At 38.8% G+C, this 14,538-nt stretch overlaps 1 protein-coding gene across 1 annotated transcript in view; it reads right to left on the minus strand.

Moving 5' to 3' along the window:
- Nucleotides 1-13,557, minus strand: part of fer1l6 (fer-1 like family member 6) — a 46,876-nt gene extending 33,319 nt beyond the window's left edge. Inside the window, 9 exon segments of the mRNA XM_034213723.1 lie at nt 3,674-3,860; nt 4,541-4,697; nt 4,808-4,886; nt 6,882-6,944; nt 7,024-7,155; nt 8,322-8,376; nt 8,691-8,802; nt 9,116-9,204; nt 13,267-13,557. Of these exon segments, the coding sequence (XP_034069614.1) occupies nt 3,674-3,860; nt 4,541-4,697; nt 4,808-4,886; nt 6,882-6,944; nt 7,024-7,155; nt 8,322-8,376; nt 8,691-8,802; nt 9,116-9,204; nt 13,267-13,283 (891 nt within the window). The 5' untranslated portion in view covers nt 13,284-13,557.
- Between the last annotated feature and the right edge of the window lie 981 nt (nt 13,558-14,538).

The following is a 14,538-nucleotide window of genomic DNA, read 5'->3' on the forward strand; positions in this document are numbered from 1 at the left end:
AACAGCTGTGAGTAGCAGATACTGTGAGTGTCACAGACATGAATACATAGATCAAGGCAGACTGGTGCACACACTCTCCTGTTTTGCCAATCCGGTGGTTAAACAAATATAGCTCAACACCCCTGGCCGAAATGTCCTTAAAATGAAGTCCGAGTTCGACATTTTAATTAATTCATTGCCTTTCCAACTCCTCATGCAGTTGACTGTTACAGGTCTATACAGGTTCATGGTACAATGCATAAGCTTCAAATCGAGAGACTGAAACTGTATTTTCCTTTACCGTTCTGTTTTAATTTCACAATAAAGTTAATAGTCATATTATGTTTGATATTATGTTTTATTAACTACACCACCGGTTTTTTAAACCCACGCCGCCTAGTGGTTAAAGCACGTTATTGAATTTTGTTGTTGAATAAGTTTTATTTGATGAAAACATTTAAATATTAAGAGTAGCCTACATACAAAATTGAAAATATCAAGAAGATACTGTAGTGATCTCTACAATAAAACAGCTTAGTGCAGGACGTCCAAAGATATTAACAGGAGGATGTGCAAAACAGACCAACTAGGCTTTATTTAAACATTAAAGATTACTTTAAGTTAAGGTCTTCTTTTGAATAAGAAAAAAACGTTGGGGTTATCCACAGATAAATATGAAGTCTGACAAAGTACTTAACGTCCAATATATTGCATAGTTTATTTTGGCACTTGACAATCACCTTCCCTGAATTTGACTCAGGTGTAACTAAAGTCTGATTTAAGGGTTGTTTATATTTCACATCATTAATCAGAATCTGCAAAGTAACTAAAATAAATGTAGTGGAGTAAAAATACCAGGTTAACCTTTGAATTGTAGTGAAGTAGAACAAAGTAGTACATGCTGCTGTAACAAAAACATTTCCCAACTTGGGATCAATAAAGTATATCTTATCTTATCTTAAGATGATCGATGGCTACTGCCATATTTGCAAAATGTGCCTCTGAACCTTGACAAGTGCATGTTTCAGGCTTATCAATGAACAACAGGAGGGGTCACAGACATAAGACCAGCTGTTAAACAAAGCTCTTCTGACCTTAGGTGTCATGTGGGTATATTAATTCACCCATTTATTAATTATATGTTTTACATTTGATAACACCACTGTGTTTCGTATTCCCTAAACCTCCAGGGTGTACACAGTTTAATACTGGCAACTTCTAATTGTGGGAAATACGAAAATGTCTTATAAAGAGACGTGCCACAGAACATGTTGCGAAACACACAATAGCCAGCATGTGTAGTTCTGGAAAGTCTGCCGTGGTTCCATTCCATTTCAAAGAGCTGTTGACGCTCAGCGTAACCTTGTCGCATTGCCACTCCAACATCCAATCACAGGGCTTGATGACTAATCACGGGGTTTGTAAAGCAAGGCGGATGTTGTAGTCCCAAACGATAACTGGGGATTATGGGTAGTGTAGTGTCTTCGGAAACTGTAGTCTAAACTCCTAAAAAACTATTTGTTTCTCTGAATCGAAGGTTAAAAACACAAAAGCATTGTACACAATTTAAACCAATCGATATTGTGTAATTAACAAGGATAAACTGATGTTTTTTAGTGGATGAGTAATGCAGATATCACTGTGTAATCATTTGACAGTGAGGGGAATATATCCGGTTTTATTATTAAAACTTCGAGACCGGAAATACTGTTTTCACCCACGCTAACTTTACATGGAAGCTGCCCCATATACACGTTATCCTGGCGAGACCTCAAATCATCTTCGTAATATCTATCAAACTATAGACCTACACATCCACTGGACATGGATTCTAAAAGTACAATATACACTTCTCGCTAGAAATCTAATCAAAAAGCATTTTAATGGCTAACCTATTCCACAATTTAGGATTTTCCAGAGAGGGTTATTTGTGAATAAACGGGAGCATGTTGTTTCTTACACGACCACTAGAGGTGCTACACTTTAAAACGTGGCTATGGGTCGTAATCTAAGGCAGTGTGCGAAAAAGTACACGTCCCACCGTCCGGGACGTGTTATTTACAATATCGGACAAGTAGATCTTTCAATTGACTTGTCCGGTGGACAAGTGACGTTTTTCGCCCTGATTTATTGACAAATTATTGATATATTCAGTTTACAAAAGGCAGAACTCATTCGCAAATTGTACGTGTCCGCCATTGTTCGTTTAGAAATGTTAGGAATCAACAAGCAGAACCGAAACTAAGGAAATGCATCTCGCCGCTTTCTGTACAGTTAGACGGAGCGGGAAGTGTAGCACAGTGGCAGGGTTGGGAAGCAAAACTCGGTTCCGAGTAGGAACAAATAACAATTGTCCGGTACCGGGATTAATAAGAGTTGTGAGGACAGGACGCGAGGCCGAGCCCCGCGGACCGCAGCTCTCTCTCTCTATGCTCCGTATCAGCTGATCGCTGCACGGTGCAGCTCAGCGTCTCTCTCTCTTTCTTTCTACACACAGCAGATCCGCTGCCCGTTTAACAGCCTCATCTTTGTCAAACTTTCTTTCTCTAACACGTAATGAAGGTTATTAATCGTTTTAGCTGCTATGTTGTTAATATTGACCGCCATTTCCTTTATGAAGTGAAGCAGCCTCCCTGTCTGTGTCCTCGCGCTGTCCTCACATCCCCGGACCCCCAGACTCAGAGGAGCACAGGGATGTCAGTATTGTTTATGAAGCAGGGTATAGAAAGTAGCTACATTATTGAAATGAAAATACTATTTATTTACTTTTACAAACAGTGAGCAGCTGGGCAGCTGCAGCATGTGTAAATAAATGCGTGCAAGCGTCTTTGAGTTGTAGAAAAGCGCTAGGCCTATAGGCTATAAATATAATGTATCATTATTATTATTAGGCCTATGTGTTGGACATGTGTGCTTGGACTCTGTCTCACAGGCAGGTTGCAGTGTAACATCAGAGGAGACTGGGCCAATTGTACATTCTCAAACTGCACCGCTTAGAACTAACTAAACAATGCAGAGATTATTTTTATATAATTGTATTCAATAACCGTAACGAAATTCAACAGTATGAAGTGATTTGTAAATAGGAATACAGATTTGACTTAATGTTTTCATAAATATATTTTTCTCCCAGTTTGTCATAGGACTTATTTTGACCCTCTCAAAGAACCGGAATCGAAAAGCAGAACCGGAATCGTTAAAATCCAAACGATACCCAACCCATTGTGTGATACAGTAAAATCTTACCGCTCACTTACGTTAGCGGTGTCATAAAAACCGTGGGAAAATGTAAAATACGATGGCGAAGAAGAAGATTCCAGTGGCCCCAATTTTTGTCCATTCTGGACAAGTGAAAAATGTATTCGGACAAGTAAATTGCCAAACTCACTTGTCCATGGACAAGTACTCTCTAAAAACTTTTTCTCACACTGTAAGGTGATTAAACAATCGACCTATTTGGTCGTTTCTTGTAGGAGGACAGGCTGGGTTTTTATATAAATGGATCAGGACAAAAAGAGAGAATCTTTTTTCATGAAACTTTCAGAATCTCTTTCCACATCCACATGTTGATGTAGAAGAGACATGAAAAAGTGGATTTTGCACAATAGGTGACCTTTAAAGCTGATATGAGCTTCAGAATAGCTTTCTATTTAGTTTTTGGAAAAATCAAAAATAAAGGCATTTTTGAACCCACCACTCTTTTGAAGAAGCTGACCACTACATATGGGTCGATGAGTGCTGTGTTGTCTCCTATGAAGGCCTTGGTGACGTTGGCCATGATGCTGGAGTTGTTCCTTGGAAGGCCTTCAGCTCGATAAACCTTCACAGAGAATCTAGCCCACGGTCGCTCAGAGGGGAAGCCTTCTGGTATCAGCAGGTTCCTGAGGTAAAGACAGAGATGGCAAAAGTACACACATCCTTTACTCGAGTAGAAGTACAGATACTCGTGTTTAAAAATACTCTGGTGAAAGTAAAAGTACTGCCTTAACTTATTTTCTCAAGTAAAAGTAAAGAGGCTTTGAAATGTACTTCAGTTAAAAGTACCCATAACTAGCAGCTGCTTTAAAGAGTACCTGACCTCCCTTTATATTAATAGAACAATAATGTAATTGTTAGCTAATAAATGTTTCCATGCTGAACAACGGCAACATGACAACGTTTTCATTGGTCCCTCTTCTTTAGAGAAGACCAGGAAATGATGGATACACAGATCGTGTTCAAATCAATAGGCACGCAATGACTAAAGAATAATGATCACGCCACCAAACACACATTCAGACTAAAGTAACCAGCCTGTTTTGAAAATGTAAGAAGTAGAAAGTACAGGTATTTGGGTTGAAAATGTAAGAAGTAAAAGTAAAAAGTAATCAGAAAAATAAGTAGTGGAGTAAAATACTGATACCAGAAACATGTACAGTGACGAAGTTTTTGTACTACACTAATTCCCACCTCTGGGTAAAGAGTTATGATTATTCAAATGTTTTCTAAAAGATAGAACAGTTCCAATATTTAAACAAGGCAAGCATTGCTGTGGTGGCTAATACAAATAAGTGTGATATACTTGTCTATCTGCTCGTCAGCATCACTTGCTTTCGGTCCCGGCTGCATGTTGTCTCCCTTCGCTGAGACACTGATGTCACACTTGACATATCCTTTGACGCCAGTGCTAATGTCAACAGGATTGGTCAGCATTGCCCATTTATTGATGAACTGGTGACCTGAGGGAGCAGGAAAGAGACAGTTGACCTCTGTGTGGAAAAGTCACAAATAACTCCAAACACACTATGAAGCTCCTCTTCTCTACGCTAAGAAACATGTGGTGATCTACCTGGCTGTTTGTAGACTGTCCACGCATCCAGCTTAAAGGACCCAATGCAGAAACTCCTCAGCATTTTAGAGTGCATCACCTGGAAAGAGTGACACACAAAGAGAACAGACAGAGCTTAAAACTGATGTCACTTTAAAAAGGAGAAGAACAAGATGAACCTTTAAAACATGGCATCTCAGACCAGAAGCAACTAGAAATGAGATGACACATTAACAATTATTACATTACATTACATGTCACTTGTTAGACGCTTTTATCCCAAGCGATTTACATACTCGATACGGTGGGCAATCCCCACAGGAGCAATTTGGGGTGAAGTGTCTTGGGGACACAACAACATGCTGGGTGTTTCTCAATGTCGAGTACGCTTGCTTGGTGGCACATGTCTTCCGAGTCACTTGCTTCAGAAGCTAGGCAAGAATACTTCCTGGCATTCGGAAAACAAAGAGTGGAACAGGCTTGCAGGTGTGCTTCATATGAGAGGTCCCACCTTACATTTTCCGCCACAGATTTGGGGAAATTGGTCTGTGCGCAAAGCATTGTGGGGATTTTAAGACCGGAGTCTACACATGTGCAGCCTCGAAATGTCTCCAAACGAAGTACGCCGGGCTCGGTAGAATTCCAAGTATGCTGGACATTGGAACAGGGCACTCGATGACGTAGTATGCTTGAAATAGTGGCTCTGGAGCAGCTTTACTCGAGATTGAGACTGAGACACTCGCTGACTGCAGTGGGGTTTGAACCTGTGACCCCCTGATCCGAACACCAACGCACAACCCACTGCACCACACGCCTCCCTATTATGTAAATCATTTTAATTTTAAATATTATAACTAGGGCTGGGACTTTAACGCGTTAATTAAGATTAATTAATTACACAAAAATTAACGCGTTAAAAAAATTAACGCATTTTAATCGCACTTATTTTTGCACCGCGGAACGTTTCTCACTGGATGAGTTTCAGGCGTACCGATTATACTGGAGCACCAACTAACGTTCATGACTTCAGACAACAACAAACCACAGTGAACAACAGTGGGAAATGTTGTTTTAAAAAACGGACGGATGGAAGCGTCGATAAGAGCACGGTTGTGTGCAAATTATGCAAAAAGGAATTTGCATATCACCGCAGCACATCAAGCCTCAAGTATCACCTCAATGCAAAACATATAGCAGCTAGCGTGGAAGCTAGCGTGGACGTTAGCCTCTTTTATCGCGTTCACACCAAAAAGAGCCGGTACTAAAATTAATTCATGAGAACCTTTTTACCCCCACGAAAGTCCCTACTAGAGAGCAGGGACTTTCGTACGGCTCTCTTGTGAGAAAAGACCTATATTTCTGATTGGCTGGGCGGATTGCAAACCACGCCCCGTAAAACTCCCAAAAAGTTTTGTGAAGCCGCCATTTTATTATCCTCGCATTAGCATTATTAGCATTAGCCCAGCGCAGAAACGCAGAGAGACTAACTTATGGCAACACAAAATAAAACATGGGAGCGGTGGAGATGAGGAGGTGTCGGCGTTCTGGTGATTTACTCGGAAGGCTTCAGTAGAAGCTGCTGGGAGTCCCAGCAGCTTCTACTGAAGCCAGTCCCCAACTCCGGGGACTTCCGGCCGGGGACTTTGGGCGGCAGTATACGCCGTGAAGTGGTTTGCGGCCTGCCAGTAAACCCAAAGCAGAAGAAGAATAAGTGACGTCAGCGGCTTCATTTGCCTAATCTTCCCCCAGGTTCAAAGAGTTCTCATGAACCTTTGTGGGAAAAGTACTGCGGTGTGAATGCGCCTAATGGTATACTAAAATCCATGTGAAAAAAATTGCTTCTCACTGTTCTTAGGTCAAATATTTATATGTGATTAAAAATGCGATTAATTTCGATTAATTAATTACAAAGCCTCTAATTAATTAGATTAATTTTTTTAATCGAGTCCCGGCCCTAATTATAACTGACAAAGAAGACCTCAATATCTGACATTTGTACAAGAATCCATGCTTTCTGATTTGACCATTTATAGTGTTAGACATAACATCTAAATCTTCTCTTTGAAATGCTAAATTGCTGGTTTTTTTTACTCACTGTCAGCTTGATGACTTTGTCAAAGAAGATCTCTTTGTGGGCAAAGAAGTCAAACACGAAATACTGGTGGAAAGAAGAGAGATACAGATGGTTTAAATAAGGGTCTCTTAAAAATCACCAAAGAATCACCAATCACTTTTACCTCATTGTAAAAGGGAGCATTGGTTCCCTCTTTGACTGAAGTCTGTTTCTTCTCATCGCCGATTTCAATCACCACACTGGGGTCGATGTTCTCTCCGACCAGCTGCCGGGCCTCGGTGATGTTAATGGCAATCTACAGGCAAGACAAAATGTTACATACCACAGCACAGGTGAGAGGAATTTTGTCAGGACTTATTCCCTATTGGGCCCAAGAAGCACTCAATATATTACATGTGTCTCATACTGTCTTTGTATTCTTATTGTGATTTTGTGCACTTTTTTCTTTATATATTACATATTTGTATATCTTTCATCAACTTGTGCATCATACATGACTCTATTTTCATTTTTTTACGATATGCATCAAAACCATAATTAGTTTTAAGTGAAATTACACTGAACAAAAATATAAACGCAATACTTTTGTTTTTGCTCCCATTTTTCATGAGATGAACTCAAAGATCTAAAACATGTTCTATATACACAAAATAACCATTTCTCTCAAATATTGTTCACAAATCTGAAAAAATCTGTGATAGTGAGCACTTCTCCTTTGCCGAGATAATCCATCCCACCTCACAGGTGTGGAATATCAAGATGCTGATTAGACAGCATGATTATTGCACAGGTGTGCCTTAGGCTGGCCACAATAAAAGGCCACTCTGAAACGTGCATTTTTGCTTTATTGGGGGGGTCTGGGGGGGTCTGGGGGGGTCAGAAAACCAGTCAGTATCTGGGGGTAGGGTTAGGGTTAGGGTAATGTTGTGAATCGAGTGGCCCATGGTGATGGTGGGGTTATGGTATGGGCAGGCGTAGGTTATGGACGACGAACACAGGCCACTCGATTAACAACATTACCCTACCCCTACCCCTCACACCAGATACTGAGAAATGGTTATTTTGTGTATATAGAAAATATTTTAGATCTTTGAGTTCATCTCATGAAAAATGGGAGCAAAACCAAAAGTTTTGCGTTTATATTTTTGTTCAGTACTTCTGTTTTCTACAATGCATGGTTCATTAAAGAACGTCTGTCTTTTTCATCAGAAAGCACATTCCCCAGTGAATTTGCGGAAATCTATTTAAGTTATATTTTAATTTGGTTATTTTAGTTTTATCTACAATTTATGTATTTTCTTGCTATGATTTTCAACGCATATCCTGAAAGTCGCACAGAATATGATTACAAAAAGAAACAAATGAGATAATTATTATTATTTCTATATTTTCTTTAATGACTGGTAATGTTACTACTCCACAATCTAAATTAAATAAACGGTGTGTTCTGTAAGCTTTTACCTGGAAGCTCTGCGGTTTCCCTTCACTCTTCTGGATGAGCGTTTTCAGTTTGGCCCTGTGGAAGTATCACACGTCAGTTTCTCTAACTGGTTATTAAAAGAGGTATACAGAAATATTTACCTTTAACAATTACTCATAATCAGTAGAGTGTCATTCAGACTGATCAACATACAAAAAAAAACTGCACATGCAGGTATTTAAAGATTCTGATGTGCTGTCTGAGCATTACCAAGGCATCTTGCTTTTACTGTAAGTCAATTGCATCAAGAGGCGATACAGCTTAGTGCTTTGGGAGAGATTTCAAATACACGTAAAACCCTTTCTCCCTCACATTGTGTTTAAATGTAATGTAATGTGAATATTAAATACCTCTTATTGTTTGGTATTATTCTGGTTCTGACTGCGGAACCTTCAGGTTGGTCTTCAGAGTTTTCTCCCTCAAGCAGGGAAGAATATTCAGATGGCACCGCCAACTCTCCTTCTACACACACACACACACACACACACACACACACACACACACACACACACACACACACACACACACACACACACACACACACACACACACACACACACACACACACACACACACACACACACACACACACACACACACACACACACACACACACACACACTTCTATTACACCGGAACTTTACATGTGACTGTTTGACAAGGGTTAGTCTTCCCCAGAGTGATATGACAGGAAAATGACTCTATTATACCCTGTAAAAACAACCGAGACATTATGTGAGATTGTGTGTGTGTGTGTTTGTTTTTCAGGCCTTACCCAACGCTCCCACGTTTACCATGACCAGGTCTGTGTTGTTTTCTTTCTTCTTCTTTTTCCCTTTTATGCCAAACATCTTCTGGGCCTTTCTGCTTGCAGAGAGACAAGAATTTCAGTCAGGCAAATCATATTTTCAACCTTCTCTGTTTCAAATGATCTACACACACACACAAACGCACACACGCACACGCACACACGCACATACAATGTATACATTACTTCAGGGGACATTACATTGACTTACATGCATTTCCTGGAGACTTATCCTAACCTTAACCATAACCAACACATGCCTAACCCTAACCCTTAACCTAACCAAGTCTTCACCCTAAAATTAATGATTCTCCTTATGGGGACCTCCATTTTGTCCCCATAAGGGAAGCCAGTCCCCACACGTGACTATGTAAACAGATTTAGGTCTCCACAAGGATGGTAATGCTAGGCCACACACACACACACACACACACACACACACACACACACACACACACACACACACACACACACACACACACACACACACACAAACACACACACACACACACACACACACACACACACACACACACACACACACACACACACACACACACACACACACACACACACACACACACACACACACACACACACACACACACACACACACACACACACACACGACATTTGAACAGCTAACATTTAGCAAATGTACAATCAATGTGAGATAAAGATCTTAATCTTGAATGAATAAATAAAGCTGTTTCGAACCTAGAACATACTTTTACCGCAAATATTTAGTATGATGTCTATACATTGACAGAGGGAAAACTCAAATCATTAGCTAACTCCCTTCGTACCATGAGAGTAATGCATCTTTGTTAACATAGCAGGAGCTACAAAAAACAAAATGCGTGATGCTTGCTAAAAATGTAATCCATTTTTTCTTGAAATGAAATTACACTTGTCATGTGCATCATATAAAAATATCTCAAAAAAACATAAATTAAATACAACCAGGAAAAACAAACCATAGAAGAAACTACTAGACTTTAATCTCAATGCTAAAACAAATCCGTTAAACTGCTCACGGAGATGTAGAACTTTCTGGATAATCCATTCTGTCATAGTCAGAATAAGTTTTCTTTGTTCTCCTTGTATCTACTATGAGGCACCCGGTCCTTCAGTTTACATCTAACTTCCTCCTCATCTCTCTCTGCTCAGACATGGTCATGGTCCTGGACGAGGCTGAATAATACAGCATGTGATCCTGGCTAATTTACAGCACAGAATTATCCTGTCAGCTCTCTTGTTAACATACTTTGCTCAGTCTTTACCACCCGTTCTTCACACGAAAGCCTCTATTATTTTATATGACCGCACTGCAAATAAAGATTGATGTTACTCCCTTCAACTTGCCCTCACGGAAAAGCCTGCTCTCTTTCCACACCTGCTTTCTCATTAACTTGATCCAGTCCGTCTTAAGTATCACTTAAACCTGAATGTCCAGTTCAGCTCTTTTTGACTTCTTCTTCCCATGTTTACCTCTCTGTGGTTCCAGTGGCTGATTATCTTTAAAGAGTTGTGTTTGTTTGTGGTCGGCACAATTTAAAAGCTGTTCACATGCCTTAGAAAGTATCGCACACTACTGTTTACTAATGCTGCCTGCCAGGATGTTCTCATGAGAAGTTGTTCTCATGAGAAGTGTTCCCTTTGTGTTATATAGGTTTTTGTGCATGTAAATGGTCTGCAAAGGCTAAAATCCTAAGGTTCACAGAGCCAGCCAACCAATCACAGCAGACTGGGCTCTGGTTTCAGACAGAGGGTGATGAGAGGCAGCACAGGCAGTATGAGAAAAATAAAGAGCTTCCTGAACATTAAAGCATGGAGACATGTCACAGTAGAGGAACAAATTACAAATATGAACCTGAAGATGAACATAATAATGCCCCTTTAACTAAAAGCATGAAGTATTGCAGGAAGAATAAAGTTATCTTATCGACCTAAGTCATATCGTAGCATAGAACAGCAAACTTCATTGAAATGTTTTAAAGCAAATAAAAAAACCTGTCTTTTTAATACGGATTTTAATTTGGGTTACTTTTAATTCTCACTAGTATCATTGTCTGTTTTGCTTTTATTTTAAATTTTCTTTTTAAAATTGTTTTATTTTAACATATCACTGTACATGTTTTATCTTGTTCTGTATTCATTTGAATATTATTCTAATATTGTTGTTGTGTTTTTTGTAAAGCACTTTGGGCTGCTTTGTGCTTTGTTTAGGTGCTATACAAATAAAGTGTATTATTATTATTATAAATAATAAATAATACATAATAAATAATCTCTAACGACCAACAACTTTTTTGATCGAGGTCCCTGAAGCAAAACCTTATCAAATGGGGGTTCCTTAATGAGTGTCAAATACTAAGGACCTTGACACCAAAGAGCTTAATTACCATTACTGTAGACGACCACTAGTTGAGACTGTAGCTGGACTGTATCCATAATATATAATGGCAAATACATGCTTCCTGTCAGAGAACAAGTTTTACAAATATGCTTTGAATAGAAAAAAAACATTCACAAAAAAAAGGCAAAATCTCCATTTCCCAATATTCTGTTGAGTATCGTTGTATAAGAACAATGCTCATATCCGACTGCACTAAATACAATAACATAACAACAAATGGTTGTCATTAATTACTAATTTGAGCATTTTTAACAGCACATTAGCAGCTATTTTCGTTTCATCTAAACATGATGAGTTCAGTTATCTGTCAAACATACGCACGGTCGACTCCTTCAAACTACTTAATGTATATTATATGATCCTTGACACTGTGGGGGGGATGAGAGGGTTTTGTTGACCCACCCATACAGCTGACATTCTTCTTAACAGTCACTTCATTATTTTAGTCTCAAACTGACAACAGCCATTATTCACACGATGAGCAGGTGTTGCTCACCAGAAAAATGTCAACAGAATCCCTCTAAAAGATCCCCTCCATACGTGATTAAAGACAAATACAAATATTCAAAATGACATCAACTAGCTGACCCTCGTTGCAAAATCCTTACTTTACTATGGGGCTGTGTAATTGTGCTTTTTCACTTATGATAAAACATGTAAATAAAGTTAACTCAGTTTGCCTTTCTGCTGCTTTAATTACATGCTTAAATACTACTTCATATTTGTTGAATGCAAAAAATTCAAATTTATTATTTTCAACGAAATGAACCATTGAACTGAACACACAAGGCACCAAAAAGGTATGGTAGTTTCATTTTGAGTCCAGCTTTCTACAGATACTCTTTCAACCCAGGTAGCCTTGAGGGCATATTGCCATGTGTTTAAAGCACAAGTTGACATTGCAATTAAAAATAATATGATTGTGTTAATTTGCATATTGGACCACAGTTAGCTGTCATTTTGGTGATGGCAGCCTTTAAAATAAAGAAAGGTATAACGATTGTCAGCAGGTGTAACATTTGCCCTCAGCAGTAAAGACTATGAAAGGCACAGCTCTAAGTTTAGGGTCAGAGTAGCAGTGCTTTAGGGTCGGAGTAGCAGTGCTGCTAGAGGTCCCAGTCGAGTACAGCCCAGTTTGAGTCGTACGTCTGTGTTTAAACCATCAGATGTCAAAACACTGCACAGCTGTTCAGTGATGATTTTACAACTCTGAAAAGCTACCATAGAGATATTCATTTGACTCTCAGATAATTGTCAGGTAAACAGTTGAATTAGCATTCATTAGATCACAAAGTAATCTACCTTGTGCACTTGTGTTTGTCCGATGTGCAATATTGGATGATGATGCATTTGGAAGCCACAAACTAATTGTTTTGCCAAATAATCCTGCATTTTTTCCAGAGCCTCAGCTTTAACAGTGGTTTCATTGAATGTCTTTGAATGAGGAGAAGACTTTGCTATTGTTTGTAACCCAACCTCAGAGTTCTGTGTGGTGCTGATATATAAGACATGTTACGTTAACACCAACAACACCCTATGAGGGTACAATATTTGAACTTTTTAAAGTATTTTTTCTCTAGTTTCTTGTGGATTTTGGAAACTAAACCGCACAGGCTTTTTCAGTTGCAGTTAGCAAAGTATCAGTAAAAGACTACATTTCAGTGATGCAGTAATCAAAGGGCTGGAGCTGGTCTCGTACCTGAGTGTGGGATCCATTCCTGCAGTCAGTAGTCAGCTTCAGTCATCAGTAGCAGCAGCTGGAGACGCTCCGATACATCCTGTGCACATGTGCTGGCTCAGAGTCAGAGTCAGATCAGAAGTACAGTTACAGCGCGGCAGCCCGGCAGCCATTGGTGCTGAGCTGTTTGTTCAGAGTTGTAAAGCATGTGGCTAAATCACGACTAGCTACTTATTCATTTTTACTTGATTACCTGCTTCCTAGTAAGTAAAAAGATTCTCCAATTGTAGTTCACTTAAATATGTATTATTATTAATACTATTATTATTGTTGTTTATTAGATGACTATTTTATTATTTAAAATAATATAATAGTTTCTGATTATTTTGTATAGCTTTTTATATCATACTTTATTAGACTTATATTTTTATATTATTAGATATTAGTTGCCATTTTTGTAGAAATAGCATTTATTTCAAATGTATTTAACTTATGATTATTTGATGACCATTTGTTGTATTGTTTGTGATTATTTTATAGCTTATTTTACATTATACTATTGAAAAAGTAGTGCTGGTTGCAGCAGTGTTATGGTAATAGTAGTACATTATAGCAGAAGTATTAGTAGTAGTGATCTAAATACCCGCAGCAGCAGTAATAGTGCTTGTCACATTATCAGTAGCTATCATTTCTTATCATTGCCAGTCAGATTATCCAGTGATTTAGTGACAATGTTTGGATAACATGCTGCTTTCTTCTCAAGTTGATATTCAAAATGAAATTAAAATGAATCCTTCGGCACAAATGGAGAAATGTAAAAACAAGAGCAGTAGCAGAGTTATTTACCTAATGTGCGTGTGTTCATGCAGTCCGGTGATCATGTGACCAGGATGTATGAAAGTTGAACAGTTATCAAATCCACCCCTGGTAAACAGAGCAGTCACACCTCATCAGTCAGAGAGGATCAGCAGACTGCAGCTGCTGTCCCATCACCTCAATTTCTGAAACTAAATGATAAGAAATATCATTTGCTGATCACATTTTTACTCGTCCACAATAAAGTCAAACGTGTGCAGTTCTAATGAAGTTCACCTCACCCAAGATACATTCAAATGGAAACAGGATGGTATCATTTTGAGTGTTGTTTTTCATTCCCCACCACAATGTATGTTTTTTGGACTGAAACCACCATGTGTGTTTCGAGGACATTACCTGTGGTCTTTGGTGTTTAATTTAAAGTCTTATAAATAAAAGATTTATAGAAGATCACACCATTTAAAGAACAAATACAAC

The sequence above is a fragment of the Gymnodraco acuticeps genome, unplaced genomic scaffold (genome assembly GCF_902827175.1).
Source record: "Gymnodraco acuticeps unplaced genomic scaffold, fGymAcu1.1, whole genome shotgun sequence".
In the NCBI taxonomy this organism is placed as follows: domain Eukaryota; kingdom Metazoa; phylum Chordata; class Actinopteri; order Perciformes; family Bathydraconidae; genus Gymnodraco; species Gymnodraco acuticeps.